This window comes from Mesoplodon bidens, assembly GCF_964165515.1.
Source record: "Mesoplodon bidens genome assembly, chromosome: 18".
Lineage (NCBI taxonomy): Eukaryota > Metazoa > Chordata > Mammalia > Artiodactyla > Ziphiidae > Mesoplodon > Mesoplodon bidens.
Window position 1 is genome coordinate 12,808,682 of NC_138175.1, and position 23,040 is coordinate 12,831,721.

Consider the following 23,040-nt stretch of genomic DNA (forward strand, 5'->3'; position numbering starts at 1 on the left):
ATGGATGTGATCATGTTTGGCTTCTCATTGTTTGACACTGTTAGGAGAGTCCACAATGCTAATCATGCGGAGAATTCCTGTTGTATATTATGTGTGTGTGAGCCTTACTTTTGAATTGTCTAGAACAAAACATCCTTAAAACACTCAGGAAAAAATATTCGAAGCATGAAAATTGTTGCATTTTTAAGTATACGAACAATATGTGCATAGTTGCTGAATATTTTTGCAAATTTATTGAAATGTTTAAAGGAACACATGCTTGCCTTTCTCATCTCTTCAGGCTTTAAAGCTTTTATCAGAAAAGCCTATTCGTGGTTTACACTTGAGATTATGAAAGCAGTTTTCCCCCTCAGATTTAGTTTCTTGCATTCCGTCTCAGAGGAATCACTAAAAAAAGGAAGGCAAAGCAAGGCTTCTTTCATGAACTGTATCAATCAAAAATGTAATGGAGAAAATGCTTCACTAGAGTTTCCCCTAGCAGAATTTTCCTTCTCTCCTCCATAGACCATTATTTAACTCTCTTGTGCCATTTCTAAGTTTTTTGATACAGAAGAGTTATTTTTGTAAGTTCTTATGAATGAAATGTGTATGATTATTAATAGTTGGTGTTCTGACAAATATTTACTACAGTAATCCATAAATAACTATTCTTACCCACCTCAAGTTACATAGGATGCCTATTTCTGAAATAATAAAGGTTCTAGCCAGAAAAAAATTAAAAAAATAAAAAAATAAAATCCCCAATTGTGCTTTTTAAAGCATTCTACCATTCAGCCTAATGAAGAGTGAGGCTTTTGAGAATAAGAACAGTTACATTGCCTCCTTCTAAATTCTCCTTGAAGGAGATGCTTGGGCCCCCTTTGGAATTGGTGCCCTGGTGCACATACCTGCCCCATACCCTCTGTGTGGCTACAGTACGTATTTTACGTATTTCAGCCACTGCTGCAACATTAAGATGCATTAGCACTTGTTAGGTAGGCTCTCAGTTCCAGGTAGACCTGTCATGTATCTTCTGAAACCATCAGTATATCAGGCTTTGTGCTGTGCACCTGAAATACAAGGAGGGGGGTTAGTCCTCTTGTTACTCCTTGACTGATAGGGAAGGTGGGAAAGTGACTTTGCAGGGAACACAAAGATGGCCATGATAGAGGTCTAATTCCCGACTTGGGAGAGGAAGGGGCACAGGAAGCTCTCATAGGCCCAGGTATACCTGCTCAGAGGTGAAGGGGAAGCAAACAAAGAGAAACTGGTGGCGCACATAGGGACAGCTTTGAGAGAAGGGTATTTGAGTTAGAGAATCAACGTATGCAAAGGCCAGAGATGACAACGCTGCGTGGCTGGGCTGGGGGAGTGTGGGAGGGGTTGCAGAGGCACTCGGGGCAAGTCGGTGAGGACTTTTAAGTCCTGCAAAGGAGAATGGTTTTATCCCAGTGACTTGGCACTTAAAGGATTTTTGAGGAAAGGGTATTGGGATGGAAGTTGCATTTTAGCGATATCGCTCTCCTCTGTAACAAGGAGGATGGATTAGTCAGGGACAGGGATGGTGGCAGGGAGACCACAGTTGGGGGATTACTGTAATACTAAGAAGAGAAATGACCGTTTTAGGAGCCACTGGGAGGGGACTGACTTGAGAAATATGCAGAGGCTGGTGAGACTGATTGGCTGATTGCGGTAGGGGATGAGGATGAGGGAGCATTGAGGATGGCTCTCAGGTTCCTGTGTGGGTGAGAGGAGGGAAGGCGGTGCTGTATATGAGGAAAGGGGATCCAGGAAGAGGAGCTGCTCTGGGGTGGAGAGGGGGTCATTTGAACCCTGGGGAACATGGAGAGTTCAGGAGTAGGTGGAGAAGCACAGGAAGGAGTGTGACCAAGAGGCCAGAGGAAAATCAGGAGAAAGGCAACTAGGAGCTTCAAAGAGGGAGTAATCTGGAGTGTAGAATATATTAAAAGAAAGAGAGACAAGGAAGGTAAGAATTAAGGACCTCGTGGTTCCCCTCCAGTCCCTCAGCTGGGAGGACAAGGTTATTTTTGGTAACCTCAGCAAACGCAGGGTCAGGGAAGTAGAAGCCGGCCTCTCCTGGGCTGAGGAGTGAAGGGAGTGAGAAATGGGAGGCACCCGTGTGCTGTTCTTTGAGAAGGACCCAACCCCTGTTCTCACTGATGTAACTTAAAGTTATTCAATAGTTCAAACATAACAATAAAAAGAAATAACAGCAGGAAATATTTTGCTATATTTGCTTCAGGTTTTTATTTTCTGGAGAAGTAAGACATGACTAGCTCTATTTGAAACCCCACATTGACCCCTCCCTGATACTGTTCCCCTCCTTCCATTAGGTAACCATCATCCTGAACTGCATGGTTATACTTTCATTACATAACTTTATATCTGTGAGCAATACTTAGAATTGTTTTCCATGTTTTTAAACTTTATAGAAATGATATGCTGAATATACTTTTGCACCTTGCTTTTCTCATTCATCAGCACCATTTTGGAGATTTATTTGTTTATTTGTTAACATATATAGTTCTTGGGCTTCCCTGGTGGCGCAGTGGTTGAGAATCTGCCTGCCGATGCAGGGGACACGGGTTCGTGCCCCGGTCCGGGAAGATCCCACATGCCGAGGAGCGGCTGGGCCCGTGAGCCATGGCCGCTGAGCCTGCGCGTCCGGGGCCTGTGCTCCACAACCGGAGAGGCCACAGCAGTGAGAGGCCTGCGTACCGCAAAAAAAAAAAAAAAAAAAAAAACATATATAGTTCTAGAGCATTCATTTTAACTGCTATATAGTATTCCTTTGTGTGGCTATACCACATATTATCCTTCTGTTCTCCTGTTGCCAGACATTTAGTCGGTTTCCAGTTCTTGGCTCATATAGACAAGGTTGCAGTGATCATTCTTGTACATGTCTCTTGTACATGGGTGGGGGTATTTCTAGGATATATACCTAGACATGGAATTTGCTAGGTCATGGGTTATCTGCATCTTCAACTCTACTGAATATTGTCAGATTGCTTTCCAGTGTGATGGCACCAATTTACACCCACAACAGCAGTTTATGAGGATTCCAGATGTTTCATATCCTCCCTAACATTTTATATGTTGAAACTTGAGCCAATTTGACGAGTGTGAAAAGATAAACCAGAGTTTACTTTCCTTTGCATTTCATAAGGCCACCAACTGTATAGTGCAAGTCTGCATCTTTTAATGTAGAGGTTGTACACTGCACATCTCTAGGGGGCACCATTCATACTGTAGTCTTTGTGAAAGGCACTCGATAGAGTTAGTGCATGTACAACATATACAGTGGACTGGAATGAAGTTAAGGATTCTTTTTCTTTGCCCATTGTTCTCTTGGGTTGTTTGTCTTATTGGAAGAGTTCTTTATTTATTTTGGATATTAATTCTTTTTTGGTTTATATCTGTTACAAACATTTTCATCCAATCTGCAGCTTCTATTAATTTTGTTTAAATAAAGTGTTTCATTCTTTAAAGTTATAAAGTTTTTTCAAATTCCATAATATATGTGGTCACCTTTTATTAAAGAGAGGTGGAGTGATATTCCCATTTAATAAGACAAATCTTTTGTGATATCAAAACAACTTTTCAGCATGCCCTCAATATTGAGGAAATAAAAAACATAATTTTAAAAATTTTAATGTGATAGATCTAGAGTCTGTCATACAGAGTGAAGTAAGTCAGAAGGAGAAAAACAAATACTGTATGCTAACACATATATATGGAATCTAAGAAAAAAAAATGTCATGAAGAACCTAGGGGTAAGATGGGAATAAAGACACAGACCTACTAGAGCATGGACTTGAGGATATGGGGAGGGGGAAGGGAAGCTGTGACAAAGTGAGAGAGTGGCATGGACATATATACACTACCAAACTTAAAACAGATAGCTAGTGGGAAGCAGCGTCATAGCACAGGGAGATCAGCTAGGTGGTTTGTGACCACCTAGAGGGGTGGGATAGGAAGGGTGGGAGGGAGGGAGACGCAAGAGGGAAGAGATATGGGAACATATGTATATGTATAACTGATTCACTTTGTTATAAAGCAGAAACTAACACACCATTGTAAAGCAATTATACTCCAATAAAGATGTTAAATTTTTTTTTTTTTTTTTTTTGCGGTACGTGGGCCTCTCACCGTTGTGGCCTCTCCCATTGCGGAGCACAGGCTCCGGACGCGCAGGCTCAGCGGCCATGGCTCACGGGCCCAGCCGCTCCACGGCACGTGGGATCCTCCCGGACCGGGGCACGAACCCGTATCCCCTGCATCGGCAGGCAGACTCTCAACCACTGCGCCACCAGGGAAGCCCTATTTTGAATTTTTATTTTATATTGGAGTATAGTTGATTAACAATGTTGTGTTAGTTTCAGGTGTATAGCAAAGTGATTCAGTTATATATATATATATACATGTATCTATTCTTTTTCAAATTCTTTTCCCAGTTAGGTTATTACAGAATATTGAGCAGAGTTCCCTGTGCTATACAGTAGGTCCTTATTGGTTATCTATTTTAAATATAGTAGTGTGTACATGTCAGTGCCAAACTCCCAATTTATCCCTCCCCCCTTACCTTTCCCCTTTGGCAACCATAAGTTTGTCTTCCAGGTCTGAGTCTGTTTCTGTTTTGTAAATAAATTCATTTGTATCACTTTTTATTTTTTTAGATTCAGCACGTAAGTGGTATCACGTGATATTTGTCTTTGTCTGGCTTACTTCACTTAGTATAATAATCTCCAGGTCCATCCATGTTGCTGCAAATGGCATTATTTCGTTCTTTTTAAAGTTTTGCTTTTCCAGCTTTAGATGTTTAATTCACCTTGAATTTATTTTATAATCCTATTATATAATATAGGAATCTATTTTCATGTATATATAACCAATTTTAAATAATGGATTAACTAGTTCATCATTTCCCCTTTGATTTTTCACGCCAGATACTTTAAAGTACTGCCTTTTTTTTTTTTTTTTTTTTTTTTCGGCCACGCAGCTTGCGGGATCTTAGTTCCCGGACCAGGGATCGAACCCATGCCCCCTGCAGTGGAAGTGCAGAGTCCTAACCACTAGACTGCCAGGGAATTCCCAAAATACAGCTTTGTTTTAAACATGGATCTGTTTCTGGGTTTCTGTTGTGTTCCCTGGTTTATGTGTCTGTCTCTTTGCCATATGGCACAGTCTTAATTACTTAATTACTGCTAACACAAATCTCCCTGGCCTGTTTTTCTGAAAACTTCTTGGTTATTCTTGGCTTTTGCTCTCCTACATGGATTTTACCATCAATTATCAGATTCCACACATACACACACATACCTGATTGGTATTTTTATTGAAATTGCATTAAACTCACAGATTAACCTGGAGGCAATATGCATCTTTACCATATTGGATGTTCTCAGCCTGGAATATGGTATATTAGTGTATCTTACATTAAGTTTATTCCTATGCACTTATACATTTTGCTCCTATTGAGAATGAAATTTTTTCCTGTAATATTCCCTAACTGGTTACAAATGGTGTGTAGAAACATCATCAATATTTGTCACTGATCTTGTATCTAGCAACTGTGGAGAACTTTCTTATTCTAATTTGTATAGATTCTCTTAGATTTTTCTATGTGGATTATCACTGTCTGTATATTATGGTTTGGTCTTCCTGATTCTTATGCCTCTCATTTACATTTCCTCTCATTATATTCGTTTTAAGCCAGGACAAAGTTGAGTAAAAGCACTGATAGCAGACTTCAACAGCTTCATTGAGATATAATTCACATACCATAAAGTTCACCCTTCAGATTTCCTTTTTTAGTTCCTGTTTTTAATAGGAATGCCTCTGAAATTTTACCATATAAGTAACTAATTGCTGCAGTCCCATTTGTTAACTGGTTCATCATTTCCCTGATGACTTGTCATGCCACCTCTAACATGTTTTATACACAGATCTATTTCTGGGTTCTGTTCCATTAAAGTATTTGTCTATCCCATTGTCAGTACCACACTGCTTTACTCACCATAGCTTTATATACTAATGTACATATTTGCTATAGAGTTTTTATGAATACCCTTTATCAAATTAAAGAAATCTTAATTTGCTAAGAAGTTTAAAAATAAAAAACTATAAATAGGTTTTGAGTTGTTTCAGGTGCTTTCCCTTCATCTATGACATGAACGTATAGTTTTTGCTATGTGATCAGGCCACCCAGGATGGCTTGTTCTCTTGCTCTCTGTACATCCCCTGCTTGACCAGTCCCTGCTTCACCTACATCCTACTCACATGGCTGACCTTCCCTCTTAATCAGAGAGCCTAATCAGTAAATGCCTATGTACTTGCCCCCAGCTAGTGATTCTTCTAATTTTTAAATCAAAACAGCTCACCCTGCTAGTTTTATCAAAGGGGCTATGAGGGACATGCCTCTCTGATGGTTTCCCTGGTAACGGATGAGCCAACCTGACATCAGTTCCCCCGTAACAGGTAACCTTCCCCCCTCCCCCGCCCCCACAGCTCCCTGGACTTCTGCCATGTCCTGCCTGCTGTCTGCCATCCACAGTGGAGTGTCACTGCAGGACCCTTTTGCTCCGGACGTGTAAGATCCCCTATCCATTAAACCACTGATGTCTCTGTCACTGACTCTGGGCTCTTTCTTCAGTCTGAGGCTGGGCAAGTACAGGCCTTGAAGGCCTGCGGGATACAGCCCTACATTCTCCGTTGTTAAATTTGGTGTTTTATTAATAGACATAATGATGAACTATATAACCCATTCTTGGGCTAAGCGCTACCTGGTCTTGATTGTTTTGGTATACTACTGAATTTTATTTACTAATATTTAGGATTTTTCTATGTTGATGAGATCAATGTATAATTTTTCTCATAAAGTTTTGGCCATTGAGATTTTGTCTCAAAATTAATTTTTGATTATTCCCTTTTCCTAATCTCTGAAATTTAAAGAAAGGATTAAAGTTTCCTTACATAGTTTGATAAAATTCGTCTGTAAAATCTTACTAGTGTCTGTTACAGACTAGAGTCGGGAGAGATTACGTGCAACTTTTTTTTGGCCACACTGCATGGCTTGTGGGATCTTAGTTCCCCGACCAAGGACTGAGCCCAGGCCCTCAGCAGTGAAAGCGTGGAGTCCTAACCACTGGACTGCCAAGGAATTCCCTTTTTTAAAAAAAAACCTTCACTCATCTGTTGCATTTTAAAAGCAATATTAACAAATCCACTTTTATTGACTGATATTACAAATAAGGCTGCTTTAATAGTTTTTATAGGTAACAGTTATTCTCTCCTCTGTTCCAATAATACTTTCTATATACCACTTAGAACAGTGCTTTGTAATTGTTTATGTATTGGTTACCACCAGACTGTAAGCTCCTGGAGTAGTGGGTAATGCTTTATTCATATTTTCCCCAGTGTCTAGCACAGTGTGAGACACACTGTAAACAGAACCAAAAAAATCACAAAATGACACTGCCAGCTATGTCTTTTCTCTTAAATCTCAAGTTTGGAGTCTCAGTTCTGCCACTCAGTAGCAGTGTGGCTGGCTGCAAGAATGACACTATCTCGTAAGGGCTTTTTGAAGATTAATTGCAACATGTATGTAAATTATCTGGTATAGCTAGTGAGTGCTCAATAAATGCTAACTATAAACTACTTTTTTTTTTTTTTTTTTTTTTTTTTTCTTTTTGCGGTATGCGGGCCTCTCACTGTTGTGGCCTCTCCCGTTGCGGAGCACAGGCTCCGGATGCGCAGGCCCAGCGGCCATGGCTCACGGGCCCAGCCGCTCCGCGGCATATGGGATCCTCCCAGACCGGGGCACGAACCCGTATCCCCTGCATCGGCAGGCGGACTCTCAACCACTGCGCCACCAGGGAGGCCCTAAACTACTTTTAAAAGAAAAACAGTTGGCTTTCTGATCCCATCTGGAAAGCTGACATTAGTAGAGTACCTGGAGGGATTGCTTACATAATTAGGTAAAGATGAAGTTAAATCTCTTTGTTCCTTCCCCAGTAGAAAACCGGACAGTCATTTTAACTACATGTTCTTAGATCCCTGGATGACACCTGGTTTCTTTATTCTGATGATCTGTGTAATGGCTTTAGCATCCAGCCACAGTCTGTCTGGGGAAGACTTAGAGAAGTAAATAAGCATTTCCTTTTAGATGCATCTGTGTAGTGGCAAGCCTACACATCTAATTTGTGAGAAATCATAAAATGTATGGCCTGGAAAAATCTGAATCGTCATTTGCAGACAGTGGTTGTAAAGCAGCACCATGAATGCAGGTACATATACAAGCTATACGTGTATGGTTATCATTCCAACACGGTATGTAATAGTAAATGACTGCAAACCACCCAAATGCCGTTAATAGGGCACTAGTTAGGAATGTTGCTGAAAACTCAGCCTCTGTGCACCAGTGCTGCATTCAATCTCGGAGACAGGAGTTTTGGGTGAAGCAGAAAAGCTTTATTGCTTTGCCAAGCAAAGGGGGACACAGTGGGCTCGTGCCTCAAAAACTGTGTATCCCAACCCCGGGGGGATTTGGTGAGTAGTTTTATAGCAATGGGCAGAGTTGCCCATAAGATCAGGGTGTGTGCAGGGCCTGCATCCCTTTAATCTGGCCTCAGGTGGTCTCCTCCTACTGAGCTTCTCTGTTTCCCTTAATCTGGCCTCAGGTGGTCTCTCTCTTTTTTAAAAAATATTTATTTATTTGGCTGCACTGGGTCTTAGTTGCGGCACGTGGGATCTTTAGTTGAGGCACGGGGGAATCTAGTTCCCTGACCAGGGATCGAACCCAGGTCCCCTGCGTTGGGAGCAAGGAGTCTTAGCCACTGGACCACCAGGGCAGTCCCAGGCCTCAGATGGTCTCTTGATAAGCTTCTCTGGTTCCTTTAATCTGGCCTCAGGTGGTCTTCTCTGGAATGAAGAATGCTAACATCTTCCATTTGTTGGGAGTTTTAGTTCTGTAAAGAGCTCAAAGGTGTTATATATACCCCTTGACCCGGAACCAGGACCCTGCCCCAAGGCTACACTGTTTCTTGGTGCTCCTACCACCTTGTCTCTGCATCCCCTCCCTTCCCTGATTAGCAACTGTTTGAATCTGCCCTTTGGAACTCAGGGAAGGTCATGGAGGCTGGAGTCTATTCCCTACAAGAAACGGGGAACACGGAAAGGCTTCTGTGCCCAGGAGCCCCACAGGGTCCTGTTCAGTTTCAGTAATAATGATATATCCATACAATGCAATACTAAAATAAATTAAAAGGCTTTCTATGAACTGATATGGAAAGATCACTAGGATATACTGTTTAAAAAAAAAGCAATGTACTTAAGTATAGATATAATGTGTTCTCTTTTGTATAAGAAAAAAACATTTTGGACATATATTCATATTTAATTGAACTTCCAAAACCAAACTCTGAGAAGAAACAAGATGCCAGTACAAGTAGTTTCCCCAAAAGTGGAGGGTTAGGGTAATCAGAAAACAGTGGTGGGAGAAGGACGTCTCGATGTATACCTTTTTAGAGAGACTTGACATCTGAACCATGTGAATATATTAACCACTTAAAAAAAAAAGTTCCCTCCTCATGACACAGGCCACTGCTTTCTGTGCCCAGCTGTGCTGCTATGGGCCCCACAAATCCTCCTCCTAGCCTGGCAGATGTAGGAGCTACTTCTCTGACCCATTTATAAGAAGGTGAATAAAGGACATGGTCACACTGCAATGCCTTTATAAGAGGAAGTTTTATTGTTAATTATTTACCTTAACAGTTTCAGAAAGAGGAACAGATTAGCTCAGTCCAACATGATTGGCAGTTGGCAAAATCTAATGAAGCAAGTGTTCTGATTGCTAAGGATTTAATTTGGATGCTTTTAATACTTAGCCATCTAACACTTCAAACATAATCGAGAATAAATGCATCATCTCCCTCCCTTTCATTTTAATTCCCACCTACCTCACTTCAATATGGAAATATCTTTGTTAAATAAGATTCCCAGAGGAACAAGTTCCCTGGAGAGTATAGCCATGAGGACAGTGCACAAAAAGAAAAACTCAAAATAAAACTCTGTATGATAATTTACTAGTCTAAGGAAACAAAACCTTCCAATATATTAAGAAATAAATCCAGTTACAAATGCACTGATAGGTCTATGTTAAGAGGTTCTGGTATAGTAACTGAAAATGGCCAGCTATTTACAAGATACACAAGCAGGAATGGTGCACCTAGCCCAGCACTGGCCCTCAGAAGCCAAAAGTGTTTTCTCCACTGTAGGCCACATACAAGAATCCATCTTCATCTTTTTCCTTCTCGTAAAGCTGTCCCATAGTTAGGCTTGAAAGAGAAAAACAAAAAACAACATTGAGAATTGGGTTTGATTACTGAGTCTACGGTGTAGGGAGAAAGATGGCTTGAGCTTGAGGATAAGGAATTTCACTACTTAAACTAGCTACTCTCTGTCACACCTTTGGTGGTAGGTGATAAAAAGTAATTCTCTGGGAATCAGTAGATAAGACTAGAATCAACCTCCATCCTCTTGTCCCGAGGCAAGGCCATTTGACTCACCCTCACACCAAGGTATTCCTTCAGAAGCCAGCTCTAGTTCCTAGGGTGGATGTGCTTGGTTAGTACTGGTTAGTGCTCTCACAATGCTTTCTGAATGTGGGGGTAGGGGGGCAAGGGAGAAAAGCTAATAAGTAAAATAAGAGTCTAAGAGGCCCATCCCTGTGTGGGTGAGAGACAAAGGTAAGGAAGAGGACTTGTGCTTTCCTCTCCTCAGGGCTGGTCTATTTGAAGATTTATAATTCATACCCAACATGATAAAGAATGAGTGGGCTGATTCCTGTGGAAGTTCGCCCGCCAGAAACCCTGTGCCCCAGAGATCTGCATTGGCGTCATCGAAGGGAAGTTACTTTCCTCACATGTAACGCAAAAAGCTCTCATATTATATCTGGGATCCAAAGAAGTCTTGCCCAAGCTTCCTAAGAACCCTCCAGAAACAGATATTGCTCAAACTAAACATGTGTGGGTGGGAGAGCTGGCTTTCCCTCAGCAGTAAAACAGACTGCAGCAGGGGAGACCTAATCTAGTTCTCTGCCATGAAGCTGAGGTGCACTGGCTCCAGAGTAAGACTAATAACACCTGGAGCCCCAGGTGAGCTCTAGCCACATGACTGCTCTATTAGAGATAAGCAGGAGGTGCAGACATGTGCTAAACCTCAGCATGACCATGCGTGGTGGGGTCAACCAGTACCAGCACTGACAAAGCAGTCTGAGAGCCGGCCGAGATGACAGAGGTCACTAAGCCTGGACAGGTCTTAACAGATGCTTAAATGCAGGACTCAGGAGAACAACGGCCAGAGGGTAGATAAAGAGGGGTCGGAGGCCTCAAGCTGGTGCTTGACTGCCCCACGCTGCTGCTTTGCTCCTGGCAGCTGTATGGGACCACCATGTAAACAGGAATGCAGACCACATTTATAAAGGGGAGTTTTTCTCCTTTCCTACTCTTCCTGCCCATTTTCAAGCTTAGCTGGTTCGGCTGTGTGGGTAGATGAGAACTAGTAATAATGTAGGAGTGGATGAGTATGAATACAAAATGGCCTGTCACTGGCATCTTGTACAATAAAATCGTGCTTCCTGCAAGGATCTAACTGGAATTTGTAAAATAAGGACTCCCTGAAACAGCACTGTCCACTAGAAGTTTCTCCTGTGATAGAAATGTCCTGTATTTCTGCTGCCCAATGCAGTCACCACTATATTCAGCACTTGAAATGTGGCTCATGTGAATCGCTATGTGCTGTAAGTGTAAAACATACACAAGACTTCAAAGTATCAGAGTATGAAAAAAAAAGATAATGTAAAATATCTCAATTTTGACTACATGTTGAAATGATGCCACTTTGGATATACCAGATAAAACAATATACTATTAAAATTAACTTCACCTGTTTTTCTTTTTTAATGTGGCTACTAGAGAATTTTAGATTGCATATGTGGCTCACATGCCATTTCTATTGACCACACTGCCCTGGAACATGTGAGGACTTGGGGGGCAGCGGGCAGAGGGAGGAACCCGTGCCCATGAGAACACCTGTGGTGGGTGGTAGGTCTCAACCTCAGCTGCACAGCAGAAACAATGGGGAGCTTGAAAGACATGCCCCACCCCAGACCAATTAAATCAGAATCTCTGGAGGTAGGACCCAGGCATCAGTAAGTTTTAAAATGCCCAAGATGGGGACTTCCCTGGTGGCACAGTGGTTAAGAATCCGCCTGCCAATTCAGGTGACACGGGTTCGAGCCCTGGTCCGGGAAGATCCCACATGCCACAGAGCAACTAAGCCCGTGCGCCACAACTACTGAGCCCACATGCCACAACTACTGAAGCCTGTGCGCCTAGAGCCCATGCTCCGCAACAAGAGAAGCCTCCGCAATGAGAAGCCTGCGCACCACAACGAAGAGTAGCCCCCGCTCACCGCAACTAGAGAAAGCCCGCCCTGCGCAGCAGCAAAGACCAAAGGCAGCCAAAAATAAATAAATAAATAAATAAATAAAATGCCCAAGATGATTCCATATGCAGCCAAGTTGAGAAACAATCCCTTTGCCAGAGGGAGAGATGCTTGTCTTTGTTTGTTTTGGAGATGCTTATCTTTAAAAGCATGGGATTAGGAAGTAGAGTGAGCCAGGAAGTGGAGTGAAGAGCCAGCAAGTAGCAAAGGGCTTGAACAAGTAGCGGGGTCTCTCAAGGAGACTTTTACCCTGGTGGTTAGGAATGCCCTGAGGAACCCAGCTTTTCCCTGAGAATCCTCAGAATGAGGCAAAGGGGAAAACAGCTACCGCTATTGCCACAACTCTCTTGCCCCGCTTGGTACAAGTGTCCAGGGTGACCTTGGTAAGACCTGAACTACAGTCTCCCCACTATCACTACCGAAGGGATTTGGAAGGAGCAGACACTGTGTGCAATTCAAAGGCGGCAGCCACACCTTGATGCCTATGTCAAGTTTGGTTCCATCTGCCAGACTAAGTTCTGCTCTTCTCCTAGCAAGTTACAAGCCCAAGGGCAGTGATTCTAAATCGTGCTGCTGAGTTAGAAATACTTGAGGAGCTTTATAAACCCCAGACTCTGAACGTTGTCTGCAGTGAACAATGACCACGGAACGACTACTGTCTAAGGCAGGCTCTGAGACTCTGACGGGGTTGGGGGAGGAGGACCCATAATCATGTGGCTTTCTGTCTTCAGATTCCATTGTCTTTTAAGTAAAACTTGGGTTTATAAATTTAACAGTGCCCTAGCAGCTATAAAGGCTGATCATAAAAATTCTAATTACAATAGCAAACACTATGTGCCAAGCACTTGTTTTAAGTGCATTACATGTCTTAACTCTTTACCCTCAGAACAATCTTAGGAGGCAGGTACAATCATAATCCATAGTTCAGATAATAAAAGTGAGGCACAGGGCTTCCCTGGTGGCGCAGTGGTTGAGAGTCTGCCTGCTAATGCAGGGGGCACGGGTTCGAGCCCTGGTCTGGGAGGATCCCACATGCCGCGGAGCAACTAGACCCATGAGCCACAACGACTGAGCCTGCGCGTCTGGAGCCTGTGCTCCGCAACAAGAGAGGACGCGATAGTGAGAGGCCCCGCGCATCGCGATGAAGAGTGGCCCCTGCTCGCCACAACTAGAGAAAGCCCTCGCACAGAAACGAAGACCCAACACAGCCAAAAATAAATAAGTAAGTTAATTAATTTTTTTAAAAAAAGTGAGGCACAGAGAGGTTAACTAATTCATGCCAGGTCACAAAGCTAGGAGACATTCTTTCCACCAAGTTGTGCTGCCTCCATGCGAATACACAACTAGATCTAATGACCTAATGTCAGCGTTCTTGTACCTTCTGTGAAGACCTCCCTTAGAATAGCACTTCTCACACATACAAACATGCATAGGGAATCACCTGGATATCTTGTTAAAGTGCCTGTTTTGATTCTGAAGGTCTGGGTCAAGGGTGAGATTCTACATTTCTATCTAACAAATTCCCAGGGAAGGCCACTGCTGCCAGCTTCTAAGTTTTTCTTTTTTTTTTTTTTTGCGTGGTACACGGGCCTCTCACTATCGTGGCCTCTCCCATTGCGGAGCACAGGCTCCGGACACACAGACCCAGCGGCCATGGCTCACGGGCCCAGCCGCTCCGCGGCATGTGGGATCTTCCCGGACCGGGGCACGAACCCACGTCCCCTGCATCGGCAGGCGGACTCTCAACCAGTGCGCCACCAGGGAAGCCCTGCCGCCAGCTTCTGTATCACACATTGAGCAGCAGGTCCTTCAGATCCTGTAATTTTACAATTAGATGGCTGTGCCTAATGATTTTAAGAGCCCTTTCGCTGTTCTCCTTTTCTCTGCCACGCAGTGTCATGTGGAAACTCTATTTAGTTGGCAGTAGCACCATGTCCTAATACTCAGGGTATCCCCTTGGGCAGGAACGTGAAAACTGACAATGCTCAACACTGGGAGCTAAATGCTCCAGTCAGCAGCCCGTGACTGAACGCCTGATTCCAAGGCTCCCTAGGTGACGAGAAAGAAGACTGGCGCATCTGTACAGTATAATTCAAACACAGCACTTGTGGGATCAGGCCACACACATACAGAGTCAGAATAACTTGGTCTGGAGCCAAAAAAGAGCAGGGCTACAAATATAGTTTAAAAATACTTTTTTTAAAAAGTCCCATTAAGGGGCTTCCCTGGTGGCACAGTGGTTGAGAATCCGCCTGCCAATGCAGGGGACATGGGTTCGAGCGCTGGTCTGGGAGGATCCTACATGTCATGGAGAAACTAAGCCCATGCGCCACAACTACTGAGCCTGCGCTCTAGAGCCCGCATGCCACAACTACTGAGCCCACAAGCCACAACTACCGAAGCCCACGGGCCTAAAGCCCATGCTCCGCAACAAGAGAAGCCACCGCAATGAGAAGCCCGTGCACCGCAACCAAGAGTAGTCCCCGCTCGCCGTAACTAGAGAAAGCCCACATGCAGCAATGAAGACTCAATGCAGCCAAAAATAATAAAATACATTAAAAAGAAAAAAAAAGTCCCATTAAAAGAATAGCCAAGGCGGTTACCCGCTGTCTGGTGCGGCGACCTGGCGCGGGGAGCCGCGGGAGGGGAGGAGAGGGTGTTGCTGTCGCTGACGGCTAAGGCAGCAGGAGGAGAGCTGGGTCCCGGGCGGTGGGAGGGAAAGCGGGAGGGAGGGTCTGGTGCGGCGGCAGCGCTCAAGGCCATGCTGGGTCGGGCTCGGTTCTCGTGGAGGGGCGTGCAGGTTGCCAAGCCAAAAAGAAGAAGAAAAAAAAGAAGAGCCAAGGGCTTCCCTGGTGGCACAGTGGTTAAGAACCTGCCTGCCAATGCAGGGGACACGGCTTTGAGCCCTGGTCCGGGAAGATCCCACATGCCACAGAGCCACTAAGCCCACGAGCCACAACTACTGAGCCCATGTGCCACAACTCCTGAAGCCCCTGCGCCTAGAGCCCGTGCTCCGCAACAAGAGAGGCCACTCCAATGAGAAGCCCGCACACCACAACGAAGAGTAGCCCCTGCTCACCACAACTAGAGAAAGCCCGCGCACAGCAATGAAGACCCAACACAGCCAAAAATAAATAAATTAAATTAAATTATTTAAAAAAGAGCCCTCTTTAAAAAAAAGTCATGAGGGACACAAAATAATTAAAAAAAAAAAAAAAAAAGAATAGCCAAGTGGAAGGGCAGGGATGCAAAACGTGCCCCTTTTCAGCAGGCAGTGTACAGCAGAAGGCCGGTGTGTTCCTTTAGGACAAGTTCTGTACACCTCTGAAAAGTCGGGCTCCCCGCTCAGAATTCACAGAGGCCCAAGCCACACAGCACCATGTGGGCCACTACTGGAGCACCAGAGGATCTGAAAGCAAAGAGACACTCATCCAAGGAGGAGGCTGCTGAGCAGTGGTGGTGGGGGACTGTCACCTTCAAGCTCTGCGTCTGACAAGGAAAGAAATGGGAAAGCCAGTGGCAGATTTAAGCCATGGAGCCAAGCTAAAGATATAGTGGGACCCTGAAGTACTGAGTGAAATGAACCTAAATTGCCCCCTAAAACCCTGTCCCCTACACTTCCATTCAAGATCAAACAGGTCTAGACAAACTAACCAATAATAAAGGCACTTTGCAGAAGGATCCACATCCAGGAATGGCCATGCTGCTGAGGGCAAACTAGTTTCAAGCTGCTCAACAGCCTACGAACTGGGGGAGGCTGACCTAGAACTGTGTGGATGCCCTATCCCTGCACAACCTTCCCTTGGCCCCAACCAAGGTCAGGCTGTGGAGGCTGTGGGATCCAGCCTGACTCAGGAATTGGCTGGGCTGATGGGCCACCCGGCCATCCATCTGCTTTGCGCCCCACGTGCTTCCACTGGATCTGGATTTATCTCTTTCCCAGCAGGGGGAGGGTGGGTGGGGTGAACTGGGAGGACAACGGACACTGCTGTGGATCCTGGAAAGGCACGGGCCTCAGAGTGAAAGTTAACATGGCCCTAAAGGCTGCCCAAGCTTCTAAAATACAAAAATTAACTACTGCTTATTCCTTTTATCAGATTTTTCTCTGATATAAATAAACTCTATTCCACTGTTAAGATAAACCCTGCTCTTGAAGAGGTATTTACCCAGAAATGATCAAATGTGCTTAATGTAAGCACGTTTCTAAATGAAGTTTGGACTGTAAGACATCACAACTTCTTTTACTTAGTACCTCTTTAAGAGCCAGGAGCAACTAAACACCATAATCTTAAACAGCACGGATTTCCCAATGTAACATTCCCAAGTTATAACATCTTAGATATATTTTATTTAATAATATACTCCTGTTTCTATTTTAGACAGGGGATTAAGAAGACTCTTATCTGTGCTCTAAACAAAGACCAAAGGTGGGCACCACTGCCAGGTCTGGGTTCCCCTCTAAAGCTGTGACTGGGAAACATACACTGATATTCTTTCTCAAGTCCTGTCTGCACCAAGGCATAGTTTTCCCTTCGTTTCTGGCCCAATTCTGGATGCAAGCTCCTAGGCAGAGAATTCAACTTTTCAATGGGAAATGGGAAAAGGAAGTTGAGATCTCCCTTTTTTAAAAAAAGAGAACTCAGAATTTTGGAAGTAAAACTCTTAGAGACTTGCTTCTGTCTCTAATTCTAGAATCAATATTTAATACTAACTACTCAAACAATAATCACGTTATTTTACATGATGGTCACCTGTGTTCCAGAACACTCTCCCAAAGTTCCGCTCCAAGGCAGGAATAAATGAAGTTACTTTCGCTCAGCCTCAGACGTAAGTTATCCTTGTGTAGAGCTGTCTGTTATGGTATGGGGGAGGGCTCCTCCTTTCTCAACTCTGATTTCCCCAGCCACTCTCCAAAGGCTGCAAGCACTGGCTGAATGAAGGTTAAAGGAGGCTCCATGCTTCCCTAAGGAGGCTGAAAAGTGCTACAAAAGAGGCTGCTACTGCCTTGGGGAGGAAATGGCAACACTGAGTCAAACAGTAGCTTTAGGAAGGAGACTGGCAATTTTGTTAGTGCAGCCATCAGTTGCATAAAGGCCAATGATGTCACATGCCTCTTTTGTTTATAAGCAAATTTGTTTTTAAGAATAAAACCCCCAAACAAACAAAGAACTGGTACATCAAATATGGGGCAGGAAGTCATTAACTGGGTCCAAAGGCGCTGAAGAGCCTGGGCAGAGGGGCTGGTTAGTGACTTGGGTCACTGGTGTAATCTGTTTCAGGGAGGATTCTTACCAGGTTGGAAAGGCAAATAAAACTTAGAAAATGGCCCTGAAGCAGCCTCTGCTGCCCTGAGAATCACTTTTCATTTCCAATTCTATTTATATTTCAGGGATAATGGGGGAGAGGGCATTAGTTAAAATCTGCAGCCATTTTAATTGCTAGATAATGTAATCTTAATGTCTCCAGAAGCCTGCTTCATTTCTTTCAAGAAGTATCAGAGGATTAGAATCAAGGAAAATAAAACTCAATGCCACAGGTCCTAGTCACCTACTTCCTCCCATAAGAAGCCACCACTGGGAAGGAGAAAACATAAGGCCGCCAAGGAGTTGCAGAAGTTGCAGGTGGCATGATTTACCTCCCCCACTACCTGAAGGGAAGCGGAGAGTGACCACAGATGCCCAGGGCTTCACCAGCCTTCCCTGGTGAAGAGTGTGCCTAGCACCACGCTGCCCAGAGGCCTGCGAAGGAAGGCTGGGAGAGCCCAATGGGATGACCAGATCACCCCTGGCAACACCGCAGCTTCCTGAGCTACAGCTGTAAGCAGACCAATGGCACCCATTAGGCAGGACCTGGCCTGTCTCCTCAGGCAGAACCTTGGCCTAACGGAAGAACCTTCCATTTCTCCCTTATCCTCTGCCAAACACCAAGAGGTGGAGGTGGTAGAGACTGGGAAAGAGAAAATCAGACCAAAAAGTAGCCAGAGTTGTCTACCTTTCATAGGAAAAGGACCAGAATTTGGCTTAGGCCTCTTCTGGAGCTTTCAAGGATTTTCAAAAGAAACATATTTTGGCCACACTGGGCTAATTCCCAGGATTTCTTAAAGCCTTAGCTTCAGAAGTACTATTTTGGGGGGGATAACAAATGAAACCTAGTTTGGGTCACTAAGATGAGACACAGCCAGGAATTCACATTCAGAGGAGGGGCCTAGAAGTACTCAAATCAGTAACAGGAAAGGACTGACCAGGGATACAGACTGAGCCAGAAAATTTTCCTCTTTCCACAGAGGACTAAAGCCAGACTGTCAACTACCTAGAAGGGAACTGTAATGCCCCTGCCTAGATTCAGGCCCCAAGTTATCCCAAAGATTGCTTCCAGGCAGCACAAGAGCAGGAGCAAGGGGGTGGTTACTCTGAAAGTCAGAGCAGGTGGTACCAGGAGAGGTGTAAGTCTGTAAAGAGACCTCAGAGCCCTTTGCTGGCCAGCAGCCATTTCCACGTACTTGAGGATCAGGCAGCTGCTCTCAGGGTACTCTCACAGTGGCCAGAGCTGAGCCTGGAAAGCGAGCAAGAAGGCAGGCTGATTAACTGAAGCTGAGCCTCAGCAGGGACCACAAGCTCCTGGGGAAGAACAACAGGACTTATTTCATGGATCATTTGGAGAAAACCTCATTTGAGGCTTCAGTTCTACTGATAGCTTAAGCCTAATTAAGTCCTGAACTATTTAAAAGGATTCTTGGGTGTTTGAGGATTAAAAAAAAAAAAAAGAAATGATGAAATTTAAGTCCAGGCCTTGTTCTGTTTTTTTTAACCCAAAGCACACACCCACCTATTGAAGCCCTTTCTTGTTTTCCTTGAACTCCTGATGTCAGGGAGCACAAAAATCAGATTTCTCGTCAGGACCTCTAAGAGTTTTCAGACCTCCAAAGTTTTGAGTTCTGTAAGCAATCAAGCAGATGGCCAATACCAGTAAACAGCTCTCACCTGGACTGTGGGACTGTCTTATCCACAAACAGGAATATTGCCTTTTCAGAAGGAAGCTGGATCCTTTTCCTGATGATCCACATGAACTGAGCCACAGTGATGTCAGATGGAACCAGATACTTCCGTTTGTCAATGTCAACAATCTGAGAGCCTGAGACTTTTTCCACAATCACCTGCGAAAGCAAAGAAAGGTCAGGACTAGATTTCTAACGTGAGGCTCTGGCCCTGCATTGTTGGAGAGCTGATGAACAGTGTGTGGGCAAGGAGGTGTTTAGGAAACTGCATAACATGAGAAAATATGCCCCTGATTTAATAAACCACACACTCTGGAGGTTAAGCACTGATATAAATGTGTTATAGGGAAACGGTAAGTGCTTTTCTGTGGTCAACTATATTTCTCATCCCTGATCTCAGCATGCATAAGAGAAACACAGCCCTCACTACAAAGCTTTTCAACATTTTGTCTGGGCAGACTCAAAAATATCTGGTGAGGGTTTCCTCTACAGCCTGTTACTCCAGGCTGGACCACAGAATGGATCTGCCTTCACACTACAGGGGAATTAAGATCTCAAGGAACACAGAAAATGAGAATGGATGGACTAATGGCGATGACTGGCAAGCCCAGCCAGCCAAGAACGAAGCTCTTCATTCGGCCTGTTGCTTCTCTCTGAACTAAGTTTCAAATTTATCCCTCCTGCCCCCTCCCCAAAGGAACTGTTCACAAGCAATAAGCTACAATAACAGGCCTGGATGTCCTTATTAAATAAGGGTTACAGAAACTATCTCCCCTACCATGGGATAAATACAGGATAAGTATCATTGATTAAACACAAGCCACTAGAAGTGGCTTCTCAGATTTTTTTTGGTCAGGAAAGGATGTCAAGATCAGAGTGAGAAAACGGAACTAGAAGTCAGGCAAAGATGGAGGCTCCAAGTTAAAGATCAATGTTCTGAGACTAAAGTACCACTTCCAAGACCAAAGTGAAAGTCTCCCTCCACCACCATTCCCAAAAGTGGCTGTGACCTGTTGCCCTGTCCTAGAACATCTTTTATTACATAATTGTCTAGGGAAGCCCAGAGGCTGCAGACAGCTTGTTGGCCTAGATCAGGAGATTCAGCACTGAGGCATCCTGAACAGCATCAACTCAAGCCCCTCACGCCCGGCCCCAGCTGGTCCCTTACCCAGTCTGGCCCATCTGCTACTATAACTGGGACTGGAATCTAAACTTGTCAACTGTTGAATGGCCTGGGGCCCTATCACGGGTCCTAAACAGCAGGGGTGACAGCGAGGTGAGGGGGCGGGGAGTCCACTCACCGGAACCCGGTCGGGATATTTCGCTCGGATCTTCGCAGATTCCACGCATCTGTGTTCTATGGGAGAAACGCACCGGGCTGACTGTCGGGCCCGACCGGCCGGCCGGTTCCCGAGCCCCCGGCCCTCCTCCCCACCGTGACCTGCGCACGCCCCAGGTCCTCGTTCAGACGTCCCGGCAACCTCGGTCCCCGGTCCACTGGCTCCGGAAGGTCCCGCAGAGGTCGGCGCGGGGTGGGTGGGCAGCCGCCCGGGGTGCCGGGACCTCGGCGACCCAAGCCCAGAGTGCGGCATCCGCCCCGCCTGGCCCAGCCCAGAGCGGCCCGAGTGGGGGAGGGGGCCCACCCGCCGCCCCACCCCCACGGCGGGGCCAATGGCCAAGCGCTTACCCAGAGAGTGGTCCTCCTTGAACATCCACTTCATGGCGGCGGCGGCAGCGAGGAAAGGATGCAGCCGGCTCTCGGAGCCGCGGAGCTCAGCGCACCAACCACAACAACAACGACGGCGACGGCGGCGGCGGCGGCGACTACACGGCAGGCGGGACTTCCGGCTGCCGGAGCCTAGCAACCTGCAGGGGGCGGAGCTTCCGGCGCCGCTCGGGGGGGTCGCCGCGCCAAGGGGCGGGGCCGCATGTCAAGGGGCGGGGCCGCATGTCAAGGGGCGGGACAGGAGTGGGCGGTGAGAGGGGCTGCCGGCGGAGTGGGGATGACGAAGTTGGTGACAGAAGTCTGTGAGGGATATTGGTGACCGGGGAGGGGATATTCGAGAACTGGTAACAGTAGTGGGGTCTCGGTGGACGTTGGTAAGGGGAAGGGGTGAGTGGGGCTCTGGCTGATGGGATAGGGCTCTTATAGAGGACTATTCATTAGGGAAATCTGCCTGGGGCGTTGGTGACAACAGGGGGATTTTGTAGGTATGGATGACAGAAGAGGGTTCTCTGGTGGTTGGTGATGGCAGGGGGTCTGTTTAGGGCGTTGGCACTTTGGGGAGTATTGTTTGGAGTGGTTACAGATTCAGGGCTCAATCTGGAGGCTGTGACTAGTTTGAGGGGACTGTGTGGGGAGGGGTACTGATGACAACCCGGGGGTTCAGTATTGGGGACAGCCATAATAGATTGCATTGGACCTAGAAATTGAATTTAAACAAATCCCATTTCCTTCCCTTATTCACGAAGAAATGTTTGAATAAGCATTTAAGAAAAGCTATCATAACTACACATTTGAGGAGTGTAACATCACACTGATCACAAAGAGGCCCCTTCGCCTTAACTGGCAGAAGAGTTAGAGGTGACTGTCTGGCTCAGAGAATTCCCCTGATAGCTGGTCATGAGACAGGTTTCTTTGTCATTCAGCATGGGGTTCAGCAGTCACAGCCTAGGCTGTGTGTGTGTGTGTGTGTGTGCGCGCGCGCGCGCGCGCGCCATCTGCCTGAGCACGTGCCTTCAGGGTCTCCAGTGATGTCATTCCTTTCTTCCTCCAAGAGTCATCAGGGCAGTCTGCTCTGGTTCATTATCTGTTTATGAGCTGGTGAATATGTAACAAGATATTCACTTAATTGGGACACATGATCCTTGCCACGAGCTTGTGATTCTGATGCATCTGAAAGGCCCGTATGTTTGAACATTGTCATTCATCATTTCCTCAGTTGAAACTCCTGATGGATGTTGTGGAATCTAGCTTTATTCTGAAATTATTTTTGATATTTTAAGACTGTGTGTCTGAGCAACTAAAATCCGTGTTTGTTTCTTGCCTGTTTTTAATGAAATGAAAAATCCTTTGAATTTCATACCTAGAAATTATTGTTGCATATAGGAGCACTGTTCTAAGTGTTGGGGGAAAGCAGTGAACAGAACAGACAACACCTGCACTCTTATGGAGTTTGCATTCTAGTGGGACAAAACAAAAAAATATATGTTGGGTAATGATAGGTGCTGTTTAGAAAAATAAAGCATGGTGCTTGACTAGAGAGTGGTGTGTGGGATCAAATGCATATTAGATAAAGTGGTTTGGCATATTCTAGGAACAGGAAGGAACCCCTTGTGGCTGGAGCTGAATAAATAAGAGGGTATGTGTTAGGAGGTGAGATCAAAGGGATCTAGAACAAAAGTGAGTTGAGCTTTGAATTCCATTTGAAGAACTTTGGATTTTATTTAGAATGAAATGAGAAGTCAGTGGAGGGTTTTAAGAAGCGTGACAGGCATGAAGAACCTAGGGGCAAGACGGGAATAAAGACGCAGACCTACTA

The 23,040-nt window shown here is 45.2% G+C and overlaps 1 protein-coding gene across 2 annotated transcripts; it reads right to left on the reverse strand.

The window, feature by feature from the left end:
- Positions 1-240: 240 nt before the first annotated feature.
- On the reverse strand, positions 241-21,330 carry GABARAPL2 (GABA type A receptor associated protein like 2). Of its 2 annotated transcripts, none has more exons than XM_081217470.1 (4): positions 21,186-21,330; positions 20,800-20,855; positions 19,485-19,657; positions 241-387 (listed from the first exon to the last, which is right to left on the reverse strand). In XM_081217470.1, exons 1-4 carry the CDS (start codon positions 21,217-21,219, stop codon positions 306-308), a joined length of 345 nt encoding a protein of 114 aa, XP_081073596.1. In that variant the 5' UTR covers positions 21,220-21,330; the 3' UTR covers positions 241-305. The 2 variants fall into 2 exon arrangements, with proteins under 2 accessions (XP_081073596.1, XP_081073595.1); XM_081217469.1 differs by lacking the exon at positions 241-387 and adding an exon at positions 9,726-10,334.
- Between the last annotated feature and the right edge of the window lie 1,710 nt (positions 21,331-23,040).